The sequence below is a fragment of the Bombus affinis genome, chromosome 3 (genome assembly GCF_024516045.1).
Source record: "Bombus affinis isolate iyBomAffi1 chromosome 3, iyBomAffi1.2, whole genome shotgun sequence".
Classification (NCBI taxonomy): Eukaryota; Metazoa; Arthropoda; class Insecta; order Hymenoptera; family Apidae; genus Bombus; species Bombus affinis.
Genome location: NC_066346.1, coordinates 8,849,512 through 8,868,969, shown reverse-complemented (window position 1 = coordinate 8,868,969; position 19,458 = coordinate 8,849,512). Strand labels below are relative to the sequence as shown.

The following is a 19,458-nucleotide window of genomic DNA, read 5'->3' as shown; positions in this document are numbered from 1 at the left end:
TTCCCATTATCCTTCACGTATCACGTGAAAATTAAATATCGGTATTTGAACGCCTACATCAGTTAGATGACGGCGATACGCCGTGTGTTAACAGGTCATGGGGGCCTGTTTCGGCCGCTGCATTTCCAAAGTTACAGACTCCTTATCGTACAGGTTAGAAGTGTACCTTTTATTTCAAAATAAAAATGCATCTTTTCAGGTATCTTCATCTGACATTCATCTCCAGACTATGGATGTTTATTCAACTTCATATATCTATGAATATAGCTAAAGAAATTAAACTTAAATAGAGATTTGTTTTACCTATTAAATAAGCACTTTATTTTGGATATTTAATGTAGTTTTATATATTATATGCATTCTATATATTTTTGCAACTATCAATTTCTCATAGATATATAAATATCAACAGTCTATTAATTTTGTCAAATATTCCTATTTTCATTATTATATTATATATATCTCTTCTTTTTTTAATGTAGTATATATTTGAATTTAAGGTTTTATCAAAGACACACCAGTATGTCCTACCAAGGAGACGAACAAGTTGAGGTACATATAATTTTGCAGTTGATCGAAGATTTTAATGATCCTGCTAATGATAAAATAATGAAGTCATTCATTATTTAAAATCAATTTTTTGTAGTTTATAGATGACAAAGGAGATGCAGACCAACCTAGAGGATCAAAAACGTAAGAAATTGTATTGAGCTTAGGGCAATGTTTCATTTTTGTTGTATTAATTACATGCTTCATTGTTATGCTTCCTGGATAGCCTGTTATCGTTTCTCTCCTTAAACCGGTTCAAGGTAAATGGATTAGTCTATTAGAGTTTTTTTTATATTTTATTGAGCATAGTAAGTCTATTTATTAATGTGATTATTAATTCTAATTACACTGTTCAATGACTCTATTTAACTATTACTTTCTTATTATCAAGAAAATGTTTTCAATTTTTATAACATATTTGTAGAAAAAACATGGGGTTCCTGTAACATTGGAATTATTGGAAGATGGAGCATGGTCAAAGGGTACTAATAAATATGCCAGATTAAACTCTAGGAATGATGCTTCTACAAGGTACAATGCCTATCTGAATTACTAAAACAGTACACTACAAAACAGTAACTAACTGCAATAAAATATTTTATTAGTTCTGGTCTAGATACTCCACTTCAAATTCTTGATGCAAGAACATTAATGAAGCAACAAACATGCGTTTCTTCCACTCCTGGCTCATCATTAGATTTGGAATGGGAACATGAAGGTAAAGGAATGTTTTTAATTATGAACATCTAAAGTTATACACATTATATATTTACAAGATATAAAAGGAAAAAAAATTATTGTATGTTTAGGAATGCCTCTGCCAGTTATAGACAATGAAAAAGTTGAGAGTACAGATGGTTCTATAACTCAAACATCAGTAAATAATAGCCAACCCTCTAGCTTGACAGCATCTCCTTGGTCTAGGGTGTCGACACCAAATAGTTTAGAATGGGATCCGGTAGAAGCCGATATGGTATGTGTTGATTTAGAGACTGAACAGCTTTTGACTGAAATAGAAAGATTAACAGATAGAGCATTAAAGGAAACAGGAGAATGGACTAATGCTAGTTGATAAATAATGCATTTACAATTAAACAGGATTGTTTGTATTTTTGTATTACAAAAAAAGAGTACACAACGGAATTAACATATATAAAGTACTTTTAGGAAGCAAAAAAAAAAGATTTTATTGTTTCAATATTTGTATTGTTGAAACAATATGAAGATATATTTATATTGTTTCAAGGTATATATACATACATGTATAAGTTAATATAATTCACATAGATTTTAAAGAAAGGTATATTATCTGCTAATACTTTTCAGCAGTTTATTACTAAAAAAAATTGCCAACTAAAAACGAAAATTTTTTATATTATGCATATATATATTTTTTACACTCGTAAAAAACTTTCATTTGACACCTTGAGTTTAAAAAATAAAGATGAGGATATTATATATTGCATTGTGTAATTCTGCGACGTATTCGAATACTTTTATTCTGATTTCGCTCGACTTCCACGAGACAATAACTTTCTTCTTATTGATAATTTTTGTATCACATCTTTTAAAAGAACCTCATTTTTTAATATTATTTTAACACTTTATCTAATACTCATATTACTTATTTATTTCTAAACCAAAGATTTTTTCTTTCATTAGATTAGTTTGCTGTGAACGATATTGATCTCGTTTTTTACATACACATACCGTCATACAGTGTCATATTATACTACTTTAACCTTTTGAAGCATAAAAAAGTAACACGAAAAGAAAAATTGTTTCATTTTTTAATTTTGTATAAAAGATGAATTTTCTATCCAAATACCATAGCAAAAAAGGACCTATATAAATGGCCAATTGTGCTTCAAATGGTTAAACAGTACATATCATCATAGTAACAATATAAATTTTCTTATGTTTGGAAAGTTCACTTTGCATTATTTAACTTAGATAGGAAAAAAAATTTTAAGACGGAAATTAAAAATAAAATGTATCAGGTGCTATCAATGCAATATATTTTTTGCGAGTGAAATTATGATCAGTTTTTTCCGGAGGGAATTTTTTTGTAGCTGGTTGTTGGTATAATTAGCCATATTTTATACAAGAAGGGCTATTAAATAGTCTAAATAAGTCTAGTCACAATGAAATTCTGTGAATCTCCGTAAAATCCGAAATGAGAGAAAGGGAGGGCGGGAGAGGATGAGGCGGTACCGATGTAATATTAATGTTGATACACATATTGGGTGTACAAAAACATGTTTCTACTGAAGTTAAATTATTATGAGATGATTAGGTTACAAGTATAGATAGAGTGTCGATTATCGATGGTTAAATGGTTTTCAAACCGAGGTAGGCTGCCTTACAATAAACAGAAAACGTATAAAAATTCGCTAATATGCTCGTAAACTTTGATTGTATTACGTCTGCGACTTTGTTGCGTTTACAATTGCGTAATTTGTAAGATCATAAGTTTGCTGATAATTTGCATCATGAGCGAATCAAAATATATGCAGCAAGCGTATAGATAATAATAACGTTAACGATAATGAAAATGTTAAATGATAAAGATGCAGTATGTTAATGATTCAGTGCCATGGCTGTTTATGCACTCCAGAGGTTTTATCTCTCGTCATAATTTATCTTAAATTCCAAAAATTGAAATTAAATTTTGGTGATACATATTATATATGTATATATAAATAAAAAGAAGTAAAGTTTGTAAAGGTTTATATTAAATTGCATGATAAACGCACAGAAATATTAGTTGAGCATAATATATGTGGCTTAACATTAATACCTATGTTAATCTTAAACACAAAATGTGTCCACTATGCTAATATACAAACTGATGCGTATTGATTAGTATGGAGGAAAGTGAAAAGGTGCTTTAAACGATAAAAGAGAAAGATTATAAAACGCTTGCGATCTGTTTCTATATCAATAAAAAAAATGATGAATACATTATTTATATGAGAGTTAAGTAAAGTTGATACTTCGATGATTCTAATGTAAAAAATATTGGCAAAGAATATTAAATTCAAACGCAACTTGTCTTTTCTCGTTTTCGCAAATTAGTGCTGTACAAAATATGTGTCAAGAAGCTTATTATTTTTTATTATTTGTCAAATGTTTATTTAGCGAATGTGTATACAAAAGTATAATTTCCAACAATTTTAAGTGCTCCGTCATAATAGGGACCAAAAATATTTTCAGTATTAAATCTTTTCATGGCTAATACTTTGTAATGAAACGATTATTTTATGTAAGTTATGATTATATAGCGAATTTGACTTCAATCGATCGATTTTTGTATTTAATCCTAGAATTAATTGATATTTTTCGACTCCAAATATTGAATAGCGTTATATATATGTTTCACGTATAGAGGACTAATTTATAATTATATCAGTTTTGAAGTTGTAAACAAAATTTATCACTGTTGGCTTTAAGAATATATTTATCTGCGCCTAGCATTAGAGATCGAAATAATATTTATATTTCGTGCACAGCCTTTCACATTTCATTGTGGGTTTGCGATATGTAAAAATCAATACTGTACATCGTTTGCTTACGTATTCAATACAATTATTAATATTGATATAATTAAATAAAATATGTAATAAAACCGTTATAAAACACGGTATCTTGTATTAGTATCTTTATTTGTTTAAATGGAATTTCGTATAGAATCATAGCATAAAATGCAATAAATTGCATAAATTTTATTTATCATCAATGACGAATCGTTTTTAAATTTAACATTGCACATGACCTTATGAGATACATTTTCATTCATGTTTCTGTTCGATATACGAATTCTTTTTAAGGGTTATCATATTATGTTTATTCAACATATAAAAATCGGCCAACGAGTATAAAGTTGAACATGAATTAAAAAGAAAACTATTATGTTATGATAGATGTTAAAATGAATATGTTTATATGCTTTAGTAAATAATTACTTTATTATATTTTTATGTACATGCAAGAAGAAATGACAAACAAGGTGTACTTTCTACCCGAGTACCCTCGTATTTTTAATTTCCCTTTAATTAGCTATTACACATGAATATAATGAAACCATGTTTAGTATGGTCCCATGATACTTTATTTTTGTATATTTATAATGCAAAAAATTGTAGATGTTTATTATTATATTGAAGCTTAAAACAGGTCATAATATGCAGTGCTCCAAATCTTAGTGTCTAAATACATATGGGTATATTATTCATATATCTAGTACTAATATTTAATTATGCATTAGTTAAATATTATGTGAGTAATATACATATATAATTTCTGTAATATGGAATACATTTTTGGATTGAGAAAGATAGAAAGTATTGGTATTATATTTGTACTGCAATTAAATATTTTTTTTATAACTGGTGTATTTTTTTTTGATTTTTATGTGCACAGTTTCGTGAAATACAACATAATAACTTGTTTAACTTATATTAAATTTATATTAGTTATATACATTTCTAACACATGAGTTATCTACATTTATATAACAGCAAAGAAGGAAAAAAATACATTATTATAGTTTCAGACTATAGCAATATGAAATTAAAATTTACCTCCATGAAAGATGTTAATTTTATTGTAAAGTAGATTTGACTAAAAAATGTTTGGTCATTTTTGTACAGATATGATAAGACTTTGATGAAAGTAATACATATATTTGTTTAAACTGATCTAATATATATATATATAACTAAAGAGTCATATGCAAGATATTAACTAAATATGCGCGTTAAATGCAATTTGTAACTCTTTTATTAGTGAGAATAGAGTTATTTTTAAATCAAAGTTTGTAAGTATATATTGTATATCAAAAAGACATAAAGACATCTAAAAGACGATTAAATACTAGTAATACTAACGCAATTTATAATTCTTATCATTTTTATGCTCATCAAAACAATAAATTCCGTAGTGAACAACTTTTTTGTAAGAGTAAGACAAAGAGACAGATGTGTACTAAAGTAAATATATCAGTGCATTTTCTGTCATATATTATTTCCATGAAGTTCTGATTATTTCTAGTGTGTATAAATTTGACATCCTTTTCTAATTTTAAAAATGTTTCATAAAATGTGTATAAAATTTACTTTGTTTTGTTAACATACTTACAATTACAACGTTTTGTTACATTTAGAATAATTTAAACGAGAAATAGCCGTCGCAAAACAAGTAGAATTATCGCTGACACCAAGGAAGCGATCAGGATGCTCCAGAATAAATCGTTCGAAGATGACATTGTTTCCACCTGTTGATTTACTATGACATCCGATTGCTGTCGATCTTGATTCTCATTAGTAATCGGCTCGATGCTACGTTGTCTCAATTGATTTTCTGAAACGCTATCTGAATTGACTAAAAGAGATGTGTCTGATGTTGGTGAGTCATCAGCCTAAAAGTACAATATTTTAAAATACATGACACGTTATCAGAATTGATATGATAATAAATAAAAAAGTACCTTTAATGCTATTGTGTTTAACATAGTTTGTTCTTCTACTGTAATAGGTTTTTTAACTGTGTTCTTTGACAATAAATCAACAACTTTCCCACAAGTATCGCATTGCCAGTTTAGTGATCTATGGCAGAACATTTTTATAATCATTATTAATGTTTTTAATCTTATTATTAGTAATGTTTATTAACAGTATTAAAATTGTAAAATTATGTCAACTTTTTGCAAGTACTTTTTTGCAAGTTTTTGCCTTTCCTCTTTACTATAGTCTAAAGATCCGATTGTCCCATTTCCTGGTGTTGGCATAAAAGCAATTAAAGCCAATAAAGCTGTTCTGATGCTCCATGAAGGCTGCCATGTTTCCGGATGATGTCCAGAAATGCTTAAGCAAATCTTTTTATTGGTTTCAAAACGGCCATTGGGCTAAAATGACATATCAAACATACTTTTATTTCCAATGCATAAGTTAAAAATCAAGGATATTTAGTATTAAAATTGCTTACTGTTAATAATATGATATTTGGAGGTTTCATAGGATATTCCGGTGGCAATAAAATTCTGCCATGATAAACACCACCTTCAAAGTCTGTGGATGGTGGTCCTTGCACAGTAAAATGCCACTCAAAAAGATTATCTTCTAAAGGAGATGCACAATATTCTTCCGTAGCTTCGTGAAGCTCTTGGGCCTCTCTCATTAATCTTTTCACAGCTGAAATTTCATTTGTTAGATGATGTAAAAGACCAATATGACATTGCATATAAAAAATAATTAAATGCATTTAATCAGTTATAATTATTTCAAGAAAATGAAATATATTTTCACGGAATACATATTGTAGAAGGAAGTTTGGCGACACGTATAACGTGGAGCTAATTTTTCTAGATAACAAGCGTTTTGTAGAATCGTAGAAATACGTATGCAGTGTGTATTATTTATTGTTATGAATCGTGATGGTAACGATGAATAAACGAAATAAAAAAGAGTTGTCGCCCTGCCGAGAACTCACCGGGACTTTTTGCGTTGTATTTCCCTTCGAATGACATTTTCGCGAGTGTGTCGACCGAGGTTAACAACTGGAATAAAAATAGTACTTGAGCTGAGTACTATCTGTTTTGTCAAACAGCCTCGATACACCGACGTTGCCAGCTACAATACATTCTTCACATTTTTCCCCACGGTGAATTCGATCATCGGAAAATTACACGTTGCACTTCAGATAACGAAAAAATTAATTTTGACGTGGCCTAATAGGAGCGATGCGAACAGAAATGCACAAAAAATAACGTGAAAGTGGCCGCGCTTATTCCGTGCACGCGCACTTATGTCAATTTCTCTGCTTGAAGTTGTTCGTTTACGAGTACGCGCAAGAGCTGACTCCGCTAGGAATTATCTCCGGAAATTTCCAGACGCTCTGTCTATGTCTAAACGATTCTTTTCATCGTTTCTTAGGATTTCACACAGTCACGATTCAATTTACGCATAATCATTTTATCAAGGATATTTTACCATATTGTACCATTTTAATTATATTTTAAAAAATATAAATTTGCAATCTAATAATCTCGAATGATATAAATATCGAAGAAGAATTACTACATGATTTTTTATCTTTTAAGATAATTATAGTATTGCAACTATTGTAATTATTGGAAATAACATAAAACAATGCAATATTTTTAGAAGTGACAATACCTGTGCACAGTTAAGTTAATACGAATGTTATTTTCTATTTAATCTGTAAAATCTATGGTTATGCCCGTATGTGAGATAAATAAGATAGTTAAAGCATAGTTAAGGTTACATAAAACGTATTGATATGATTGTACTGAAAAAACGCGTTAGTATTGTAACACAATTTTGATTGCCATAATCTGGAATTTAATATAAAATTCCTGGGAGATAAGATGGAGGAAAGAAACGCTAATGTATTCGTGGAAATTATAGACTTTATTTTTAGAATATTCTGAATATCATAAAACAACGTAAACATTCACAACAAATGGGAATAGGGTATTATTTATAATAGTAATAATAATAATGTTATTACTTTATCATAATAATTAATTGTTATGAATATGTCATCATGACGTATTTATAATTATGTATAAGTAAGATCTTTCATTTAATTTTTAGCAATTATCCATCGTACCTTCATCGTTTTCATTTTTCGTTTACTGATAATAATCATAATAATAGACATAGTGGCCATATTTAATAATAATGATAATCATCGTAATGGTAATAATAAGAATAATAGTAATAATAATAATAGTCGTAATGTTTTCTATACGTATGTTTGTCGTGTATATGTATATATAAACAAATATAGTTATGCTTATTTCGTAAGAAGGGATAGAAGTTCACAATGGCGCTAAACAATGTATGCAATGCAGTTTGCTTTTTTGTTGCATTTTTCTTGTTGTTGTTGTTACTGTCATCGTCCCCATTACCAGAATTATTCTCATTTCGATAAAATCACATATGTAAGTCGAAGGTCTTAGGAATAAGATTTCTCGTAATAGTAAATAGACAATAGTAAACGTGCGTATGTACAGTTTTATCGTTGAATGCCATTCTTTGAATGCCGCGAATATAAGTTCGATTATGATTCATGCAGTGTTTTGTGCAAACTAGGCGGATACACCTTTAACAAACCTATCATATTTCGTAATATCTTATCTAATCGATTCAACAATGTACTTAACAACGATCGAGCGATCAGTGTGAATACGATGATTTCGTTGATTTTCGTAGTAAACATCCGTTATAACCACGGAGACCATACGTAACATACTTCAAATGACATCATGTTTCGTTACTTTGTCGTTTGACCTATCATTACGTCCATTGCGTTCTCTTTTCTTCGTTTCCGAGCATTGTAGATATATACAAGTGTATCCGCCGTAATCATTGCATAAAACTGACGAGAGAAACGAAGACTAAGGCTACGATTTCCCTGGAAAAATTAATTCAAATCGCGACGAAGCGCGTTTTTTTACCCCAACCAACCTCTCTCTTTCATCGCGATACTTTACTCACGATTCTTACCGTCTGATTCGATCGATTTTACCCTTGTTTCATTAGAACTTTTTACTCTTTCAGTATATCTATTCAGTTAACTGTTTCCCATTATCGGAAAGGCAGTTTTATTCGCATACGGAAGAAACGAAAGAGTTCACAATACATCCAATGATGATTCGTAATGCCTGTTTTCTCTCTGCCGCTTGACCATCATTTTTATGAATCTAGGAATATAGAGACGTAACATACCGTCACTAATATTGTGGAATAAGTGTTGAGGTAAATTATGCCTAATTTTTATTGAAATACTATTTGAAGTACGACAGTTAATATATGCCAAATATTTAGTTAAACATTATTTCGATAACAAATAGTAAAAATAAAAAATATTGCAGTGTATTTCGTATTAAAATATTTTCATTTTAATTAATTGTATAAATTTTAACGAATTCATTCATAATCATCTTTTTAATAAGAAATTGGACATGTTGATTAAACTGATCAATAATCTTCATAATTAGCAGTGCAGAGGATGCGTGGAAATGTAATCAATCAAATTTAAATACAATCTGAAGTTCTCTATCCTCTTCGTCTATAATTTTATGTTCCAGTCTTATATTCCTTGATCTATATAACTGATTCCAATATAACGATTTAAAATATTTCGTCTATATTTTTTTATATTTTTTATATTTTTTATATTTTTTTGTTTTCCTTGTTAACTCGATATGTACATACGATTACCGATATAAGATTAATGATGGATCACAAATCGGCGGTTAGCAAGCAGCCAATGACATTTAACGATAATTACAAAATAACGGTGAACCGTTATGGTATATAGATATATACACACACGCGCACACACAAAATTCTATATATGTATATGTATATATTTACTGTCGCGGCAATAATACGCAATAATCAGTCGTAACAGGTACATAAAAGTGGTTTGTCGGTGAATTCGACCGATTGTGTTTACATTAAACAAATTTCGCACCATTGTACGACGTTTTGTTTGAAACATGGAAGCTTTTCCTCGATCTAACTTATCATAAGTATGTACATGAATCTGTCTTACATGAAAGCAATTTGAAAAATGAGAAAACGCGGTTGTTTCGCGTAAAATTTACCACGCAAACTCGTCGTAGATTTCTGTGATAGAGAATCGTTGTTCGGTATCGTCGAGAACTTCTAATCACTGGATGTGGGGGAAAAACCGATTTGACTCGCGATCGACCAAATTCGTCATTGAGCCGCAACGAACGCCGCGGTGAAGCAACCGAACGGTATCCGGTGCTTCGTAGCAAAAATCTGTTTTTCATAAAACATTCAGGCATCGTGCCAAATACCACGAAGAACGTAGCTAGATTCTCAATTTTCTTGGTTCGTCCTCTTCTTCTTTTTCTTCCTTTTTCCTTTTAGCAAAATTATATTAAATCGATCGGATTCGTTCAACGATGGGGAAACCTTTCCCTCTTGAGACAAGATACTTTCAAAATTTGTCGGATCCACTTCGTACGGGAAAAGTTCCCCTTGGTTGAACATCTGGTTATATATATTATATCGTATATTATATGTATATTTAGTATTTAGTTTGTGGTCTTGTGTTCTGTCTCATCGTGTATATCGTTACCTCCGCTCTTTTTTCTTCTCTATTACGTGTGTGTGTGTGTATGTGTGCGCGCGCGCGTGCGTGTGTGTGTCTATATATGTATATAAAAGAGATGAGAATGCATGTAACTTAACTCAGTATGTATACATATTATATGCGTATATACATGTATATAACCGTCTATAAGTCATCGCAAAAATTCTGTTCCCCGAACGTGCGCCATCTTATCGAGTTGTACGCGCCAATGAGGTTATTGTATTGCTTGTCGATTATCGAAAGAGGTTCGATGAGTATCTAAACAACGGTTGCTCTTTCTTTACTTGCGTGGTTTCCTCCCTTGGCAGATAGAATTCGAAGAATTAACGAAGATGGTTAAAAAAGTTTTCTTTGTCGCGTCCTTTGAGAAACAAGGTGTTGGAAAGACAAGTTTCGTCATTATTATTATTATTATTATTATTATTATTATTATTATTATTATTATTATTATCATCATCATTTCGAAGGTATCTAATTTGTTCGAAGATTCGTTAAAGAAAAAAAGGAACTCTGCAAAATTTCCGGTGCAGATTGTATTTGGTATCTTTCTTCTTTTTCTTTTTAATATTCTTAAAAATTCAGGTGTATTTTTCATTAAAGCGTTTACATGTGGTTCCTTGATAATCAATAATGCAATCGCAGATATTTCTTTCGATATTTCTTATGTTTTCCCCCTTCTTCGTTCTGCCCTTCCTTCGACTTCCTTTCTTATCGAAAAATCTAGATACTAAACATCGACGCATATGACTTCGGGTGGCGCTACAAATCGCGGAATAACATTAGACAGAAATAGAAAGAGATATAAAGAGAGATAGAGAAAAAGAGTGCGTGTCTTTGAAAAATGTAGATAAAATGGTAAAATACTCGTTTTAGCTGTTCTCCTTGTTCGTATCACGGAGGGGCAAAAAGTATCTCGAACGAGTTCGTAACAATCTAAGAGAACGCTGATCCACCCTCGCTGCTCGATTTCCCATTCGATCAAGTTCGATTCGTAAAGTTACATATGTCACTAAAAAACATACACGATTATATTACACGTTAGCTTTACTAGTGCATACGTTTGCGATTTTTCTTTGTGTGTTTTTTTCTTTATCGCTTAACCATTACAAAATATGTAACGTGTCTATGTTTCATACGTTTCTTTCGTCTATCTTTTGTTCTACATTCTAGGAAGATGTAGATATTTTCTGAATGAATGGTACAACAGAAGGTATACCGTCTATCGTCAACGGTCTTTTTCGGATTCTCCTGAACGTGGCGCACACGATCCAGCATGTGATATAGTCGTGGATGTCGCATCGCGTAAAGTTACATATTTAATGCACGTTACGTTATTATACCCGTACTCTTTCGTACAACGATGAGACTTAGAATGTGAGAGAGAAAAATAAAAGGGAGAATCGATCCGGGAGTCGAGAGGATGTTTCAGTGGATGCGCACATTGTAAGTCTAAGAGAAAGGCTTTGGGAAAACCCCAATCGTAAGCTTAACGATATACACGCTTCTACATTATAATACAGTTCTCGTTTTTCATCTGTCATTCTCTAGCGATCTTTGCCACGCCAACGTATGCATTTCCTCTGTTATTTTCTCCTAGATGTCGTTTAACATCTCTTTTTCATCTTTTTCTTAAACTGCTTAGAAAAACACGTAACCAAGTTCGAGTCGATAAGTTCGTTGAATAACGTTGTTATTTACTTTATCGATAAAATGCATCAATCGCGTAAGCAAAGAGCGACGTAGATCTGTGATTACGAAAACGAGGACGGTTCGGGTGTAACAAACGATGATCGTATCCTTTCTCGAAGCATCCGATTAATATTCGGATATCTTCCATTTGATCGGAGGATACGATCGTCAAAAAGGACGATCCTGTATTTTTACCGAGACGTTTCATTCTTCGGCATATAACGCAAAAATGACCGGCATTGTACGCGTTCGTTCGACAAATCGTACAATTATAATTGCAATTATAATTGCGTTTGCCCTGCTATCGTAGACACAGTTACAAATTGCACTTTGACACACCCGTTCAATAAGATCGAAACAAACGACTAAATCTGATTATATCGTGACAAGATCGATCTCTCGTCCGGATTGGTAACGATCCACGCGCTTATGGAATATCGTTACCGATCCACGGTGATCCGAGCCGAGTCGATAAGGTTTTCAACGATTTATCGACGATCGATTATTGATTTCTTTCTTTCTTCATTCCTTTATGGATTTTTTTTTCATTAACCTATCTAAAAAGATTTCTACGACACGATACATGTTAGGATCAAAACGCCCGCACAAATATGTACAATATGTTTGTTTTAAAGAGGCGACTGCATAAAAACGTACGTTGGGACACGGTTCGCGTTCAGGAATCATTATCAATTCTGTCCATCTCTTCTTTTCTCTCATCGTTTCGTATTGTTTGTTTTTGATTACCGCTTTATTATCACTCGATATAAGAAAAAAAAAAAAAAACGCTTCGTTAAACAAGGGTCCCGATAATAAATTCATCGTTCTAGCATATTTTTCCTTTCTTCAATTTTCATTCTTTTCTCTTTTACCATTTTCCTTTGTTTGAGCGCAATTAGGTAACGCTAACGATTAAGTACTACACTGTACGTATGCGGAACGACGGTAATTAATGATAAAACTCGATTAGCAATTGTGCTCGACGCTGTACACGTCTTAATTACAGGGTATTGCCATAGGTGTCTTATTTAATTGTACGCGTTCTTCTTTATCCTCTGATTTTACACATGTCCAAAAGGATCATCATCCGTATCCCTTTTTTTCCTCCCTTCCTTTTTCTTGTATAACCATCGTTTCGCGAATTTTCAGTATGATATTTCCCAATGATGAAAATGAAAAATCGATAGAGATTGAGTTTATCAACGGGAATAGAAAATTTGACGAAATATTCGACGTCGTGAGTAGATTACTAGATTACATTTGAAAGAACCGTACATCGGAAGCTGAGGAACATCGCGCGAAACAATGTAGACTCGTCACGTGACGAAAAATGGCGGATCTAGCGCGAAGAGACGAACAATCAAAACTTGCGATACGGTAAAACACACACTGAACAAATTTATATATTTTTTTTTTTTATTATTATACACGAATATAAGAATTCTGTTTGTTCGTATAATGGAAAAAGACAGAATGGAAAAGAAAAGGATAAACAACAGGGAAACGCGATTATCGTGCGAGCAGAAAGCGACGGATAAAGTCGAGCTTTTAGTATAGCAGAGGACAAGTGGATTCTCGATTACATGGTCCTGAATCACCATTATCGTGTCACCCTCGTCGTAACGCAGCTGTAACGACCATCACAATATCGAACAGCAGTAACAGATAATATACACGTTTTGTTGTATATTAACTTTACCAACGGCTCTGATTTTTTTTTTTATTTCGTTTTCTTCACTCCGTATAACACTCACTCACACTTCTTATGTACTTTGTAATATATATATATATTTTTTTTATTCTTTTGCGTTTCGATAGTGAGACGATGTGAGAATATTAAATATAGCATCGATAACGTCGTTAACGATATAACGGTAATAATTAATAGGAATAATGATATACAATATAATAGCCATGATAATAATAATAAGAATAATCATATAATGACAATAATCAAATAAGTAAGAATAACCGTATCTCACAATGATCGTAATAATAATCATAATAATAGTTAATTAACGCTATATCATATGTATAATATTTATATATATATATATTTATATTTATGTATATGTATTATTTATATAGCTGTATATTATATATATATAATTGTATTTCATTATTATTTAACACATTTCTTTTGTACAAGTAAATCAATTAAGAATAAGTACAACTTGGTAGCAAAGAGAGATAGAATTATATTATTCACTGTATATCTTTATCCATAGTGAGAAGAGATATATATATATTTATACGTACATGCGTTTATATATACATACACAATATATTTTTTTGTATATATATATACATACACACATATATTTTATTTAATTCATTTTCATTATAATAATATTCTTTCATTATCTTTATTATGTTTCAGACCGTAATTCTTGCACGCTGTCATCATTTGGCTGTCGGAAGTGACCTTCTTTCCTACCACGTCTTTTCCCCAATTTTTCTTCCACCTAAATATTTCGCTACGAGCCCTTGCACACCTAACGTGACTTTCCATTAACTCTCCCTTCACAGTGGCATGCTTTTCGTCGCGATACCCGCTCGTCTTCTCTTCCGCTTTTCATCGATCTCTAAAGAGAGGAGGTAGAAAAAACAGCGAAAACGACGAGAAAGGCCCGCGACTCGATCGCGAAACCGCTTTATTACTAGAAATATTACACGACGAGGAGCGTGGCGCAGCCCCGTGGCTGCAATTGTTTACGAAGCTGGCCACGGCCGGGGGAGATGACGTCGCGGGGACGCGACGATAAGCGCGGGAACGCTTTAACGAATGAAGGAGGAGCCAGCCAGCCATGCACTCGGGAGTCACAAATAACGGGAAAACGTGGAGAACTCAGTATACAACTAGCACAGGAAGGAGAAGCAATTAACTTAGAAAAAAGAAAAGGAGGGAATAAAAGAAACATCGTGAAACTGTCGTTTTTCCACCGACACAGATGGCGCCATCGCGATTGAGATTCTTAAAAACAGTCGACCTTAAAGCGAAAGATCGATACGCGCAATGTACAATTGTAAAACGAAAGTCAAATCATAAAACGATCGATCAATTAAAATTAGCTACGTATCTACGTTTTGTCTCACGAACTATAGTTACGTACAGTGGGATCAGGTGATCTTCGAACGAAGAGACCGCAAGAATCGTAAAGGAATTATAGTTTGGCACTGATACCCGTCAGCTTGAACTCAACACGCTCGCGTTTAGCTAGGAAGAGCTAACCACTGGGAAGTCACGTATATCGAGGTTCGATCTCTTCGTGGGTGAACTTTGTGGCACGCGAGTATCCACCTTGGAACGCTTTGATTCCACCATTTCTCAAACGTCTCTCGCGTCCAACAAACCCTTAAGAAAAAGAAATAGAGAAAGAAAAATAAAAACTACAACGTAACTACGAGACAATTCGCTGATATTCGCCCACCATTCTGTCCACCCTACGATCCCCTTCGTGATACATCCTGCCAAAGATATTAAAGGCTCTACTTCCGGCACCAGTTTCGAACAGCGTGTGGCTGTGGCCCAGACTTACGTCGGATAGTAGCAAGAACACACATTAAAATCATAGAGGATCAACGTTGTTAGACGTGTCATGCGTTTGTCTGTTCGCTTGGCCTTTTCCTTTGCTTTCCCTCCAACCATTCTCACGCGACTCAGAGGACTTCGAACATTCTGTCCGTTATTGCATTCCCGTTTTCTCTCGCTTTATCATCCCTCATCCCGTTCCTCTTGACCACGATAACTCGTAAACAATGTAAATACCTACGCACCGATCGATCATGCATTCTCCCCCATTTCCGCCTGTTTCATCACTTTTCGAGAACGTTCCCCGCAATTTCCTTTCCCGTTAAAATGCCTCTTCGGAAACTGGTTGGGGTGTACGCATTGCACGTCCAAAACGAGCACACATGTCATGGTTTATCGATATAATTGTATAATATGTGCTATTAGATCCCTCATGCGCGGTCGAGGCTCACGAAGCCTCGAGAGATTCCTCTGCCTCGTCGAGCGTGCCATTTTACCCATTCTTTTCTTTCTCTCTGTTCTAGGTCATCATCCTCGAAGAACAAATAGGACGCACGGATCCGTCTCGTTCAAGCGAAATCGCTGTCCGCGGTTAGCACGGTCGCGTGGAAATCGGCGAATCGAGCTCTCGTCGAACGAGAATTTAAAATACCCATCCGGGTAGATTGGTCAGGGGAACAAAGTTAAAACACTTGGAAGATGTTCTCACAAGTGACCAGAGATTAAAATTCACTTGGTTTGAGTGTGCGTGTCACCTTCTCTTTTTTCTTTTTGGTGGCAACGAGAAACACACGTTCTAGTTTAAAGAGAATCCTCGATGTTTAGAACATTGATGGCGATTCTCTGGGAAACGGTGAATGGTTTCTGCGAATTTGTGTGATTAGAGGAAGGATTTCTAGGTCGTATTCCTTGAAAACCTTGGTCCATGATCGATACCAGCTAATTCTTGAATTGAATTCAATCATTTCGCTTTATCTTGCTTTTCCTATCTTTCAATTATTTTTCATTCCTTACTTCTCATTACTTCAAATGGATTATTTAAGTTTAATTATATCGTTTCTAACTACAATCGATTCGAATCCTAGAAAGAATATTACGTTGGAAATATTTGATTAATCGGAATTAGCTGGTCGAGGATCAGAAGCTGTCGCCAGTTTTGCTGGAATACAGGATGAAGCTAAACGTGTTCTAAAAAAACGTACGGACTTAGTCGATGTTCGATAAACCGGTTAAATTCGTTCGAATGCAACGTGTGCTACCGCAGAGGAAACAGTTTCGCTTGCAGGTGGGCGGAAAACGATTCGCTCGACGTGCGATGTTCCCTTCCATAGGTGTCGCGAGAACTATTATTATGATCATCATTAACATCGTGTATCGTATTCGATAGTATCGATGATCATCGTAATAATTAGTAATAATAACGATAGTAATAATAATTCATAATAATAATTCATAGTAATAATCATAATTTTAATTAATTAATTAATAATATATATATAATATATATGCGTATATTAAATAAATTCTCCGATATAACTTACGCCTTAATCCTAAAGCTTAGCTCGACTTACGATTTAAGTATCCCCGCCCCCATTTTTTTTACGCGCGCGGAGGGATGCCCGTGCATCCACCAGGGCGAACTTCTTAAGAATCTAATGAATCCTAAAACCGGAAGCTCCGCCGTACCGACAGGCCAGCTGCCTTAAAATTTTTCTTCTTTTATTTTACTTTCCCCCTTTTGCTTCTTTGCCGGAGGAGCGAAACACCACGATCTAGCGGTCTCCGCCAGAGAGAACAGAAAGCAAAGAGAAGAAACGAAAGCAACATATATACGCGATGAAAATGATTTAAAAGAGAAAATAATTTTTTCTTATATTCTTCCCTTATTACCCTCTCCCTTCTTTTTATTCTCGTTCCTTTTAAATCATTTTCATCGGCATGTATAAATTACTTCCGTTTCTTCGCTTTGATCTCCGTTCTCTTTGGCGGAGACCGTACACGAGCATGGTTTCCATCCTTCGTCTCTTGCCTCGATCATTACTCGCCTCGCATACAGGAAGTCGAACGACAATCTTCCTTTATCACGTTCGATTCTGAGAAGATCAACTTTCCAACCAACTACCACGCTAACTTCTCCGTACGCCTTCTATCCAGCGCCTCCGATAAAAAAAGATCGGCCAACCTACAGCGCGATGCTCTTTCTACTTTGCCCCTGCTCCGTGTCTACGCGCGTCCCTTCTCTCCCCGACTTCCAAACGAACGCATACGATTCTCGCTACCCTTCGTTATCCTACCCTTGCGTCATTTATCTTACAATCATCGGTACTCTATATATAACTCGGTACTTCGTACGGTCATCCAATCTCGTTCCTAATCTCGTTCAACGTCTGTTCCTCGCGGTCCAGCACGCGCGTACACACGGAGATCCATTCGCGACTTCTGCCTTCCTGAGAACGAACCTTCGTACGCGTCCTGCTCGCTCTGACGCTACAAGACGACTTTTAAGTGGTGATCCAACGCGACCACGGCTCGTAGAGCGGCAGAAGGAGGTCGTACGAGTCGTCGTCCTCAGGGAGGAAGAGGACAAAAGAGACGAGTGCACGGCGGGCGCGCAATTCCTCTCGCAAGGCGAATATTCCGGCACGTTTCGGCCGCGAACAACAGAACGGAGCTAAACGACTCGTCGTCGAGTATCTCAAACGTCGTGCGGAACATCTGTCGCAACAACGGCTGCCAAGGCGCGAGCAACATACGCGACGACGACGACGACGCTCGTTGTTTCCCTGATGGGTTGCTTCCTCTTCTCGAACTCCATCTCTGACACTCGCATCTTGTGATTGGCCGTGGTGCGACTCTCGTTCCTCGTTGCGATGACATCTTCTTGACTCGACGAACGGCACGCTGGCGATAACAACCGGGGGTGAGAGACGAGCGATGGTTTGGATTTTTCGACGGTGGCGACGACAGCACTGGGACCTTAACACCCATCCTTGCCACCTGAAAAACGTGCAACGCTGGCCTCGTCTTCGTTCCATCATGCTTTGCCGGCCGTGTTCTTCCTGAACATCGTTTACGCATATTGGTGAATATTTTGCATGTTAGATTTGAGTTTGCGTTTGGCGTTTATCGTTCACGTATCGTAGACGTAAGACCCGATGCAGACGAGCGGTAAGCGTTAAATCGTCGTAGCGGCAGCGGGTTGGAAGAACGAGGAAACACATGTACGCGTATGTTTCTTTTGTCAGACAGAAGAACTTTGTTTCTCTGCTCCTCCAACGGCACCGCGGTTGTATCGTACGATATACGTTGTTTTCAACCGGGAAAATAATGAAAAACGTATGACGCAGCGCCAAAAAGTCTCTCGTCTGCACCCGGCCTCAGAGCGAAGGATGGGGATAGAAGTCGAAGATTTGTGAAATTAAAAAATTTTGGCTGCTTTCAACCTGCTGTCTTTTTTTTCTATCTGACTTTTCTTTTGTTTAACTTGATATTGAATTTCTTTGCGATTGGGAAGAAGATCGTAAATTTGCTGG

At 34.5% G+C, this 19,458-nt stretch overlaps 3 protein-coding genes across 13 annotated transcripts in view; 1 reads left to right on the top strand and 2 right to left on the bottom strand.

Annotated features, from left to right (window-relative positions):
• Positions 1-4: 4 nt before the first annotated feature.
• LOC126914610 (uncharacterized) lies at positions 5-4,195 on the top strand. The gene is made up of 7 exons (XM_050718770.1): positions 5-153; positions 501-552; positions 647-693; positions 776-809; positions 974-1,080; positions 1,155-1,267; positions 1,359-4,195. The coding sequence occupies exons 1-7, from the start codon at positions 98-100 to the stop codon at positions 1,619-1,621; spliced, it is 672 nt and encodes a 223-aa protein (XP_050574727.1). The 5' UTR covers positions 5-97; the 3' UTR covers positions 1,622-4,195.
• A 1,354-nt stretch (positions 4,196-5,549) lies between these two features.
• On the bottom strand, positions 5,550-7,397 carry LOC126914607 (ubiquitin-conjugating enzyme E2 J1-like). Its single transcript, XM_050718761.1, has 5 exons — positions 7,039-7,397; positions 6,535-6,740; positions 6,264-6,454; positions 6,038-6,155; positions 5,550-5,968 (listed from the first exon to the last, which is right to left on the bottom strand). The coding sequence occupies exons 1-5, from the start codon at positions 7,073-7,075 to the stop codon at positions 5,720-5,722; spliced, it is 801 nt and encodes a 266-aa protein (XP_050574718.1). The 5' UTR covers positions 7,076-7,397; the 3' UTR covers positions 5,550-5,719.
• A 563-nt stretch (positions 7,398-7,960) lies between these two features.
• LOC126914578 (serine/threonine-protein phosphatase 2B catalytic subunit 2-like) overlaps positions 7,961-19,458 on the bottom strand; it is a 237,144-nt gene continuing 225,646 nt past the window's right edge. For 10 of the 11 annotated variants that reach the window (XM_050718695.1, XM_050718696.1, XM_050718698.1 and 7 more), the window contains one exon: positions 7,961-18,922. The gene's annotated coding sequence lies outside the window, so the exon portion shown is untranslated. Of the gene's footprint in view, positions 18,985-19,458 lie in introns of all 11 variants that reach the window. The other variant, XM_050718687.1, reaches the window with a different exon arrangement.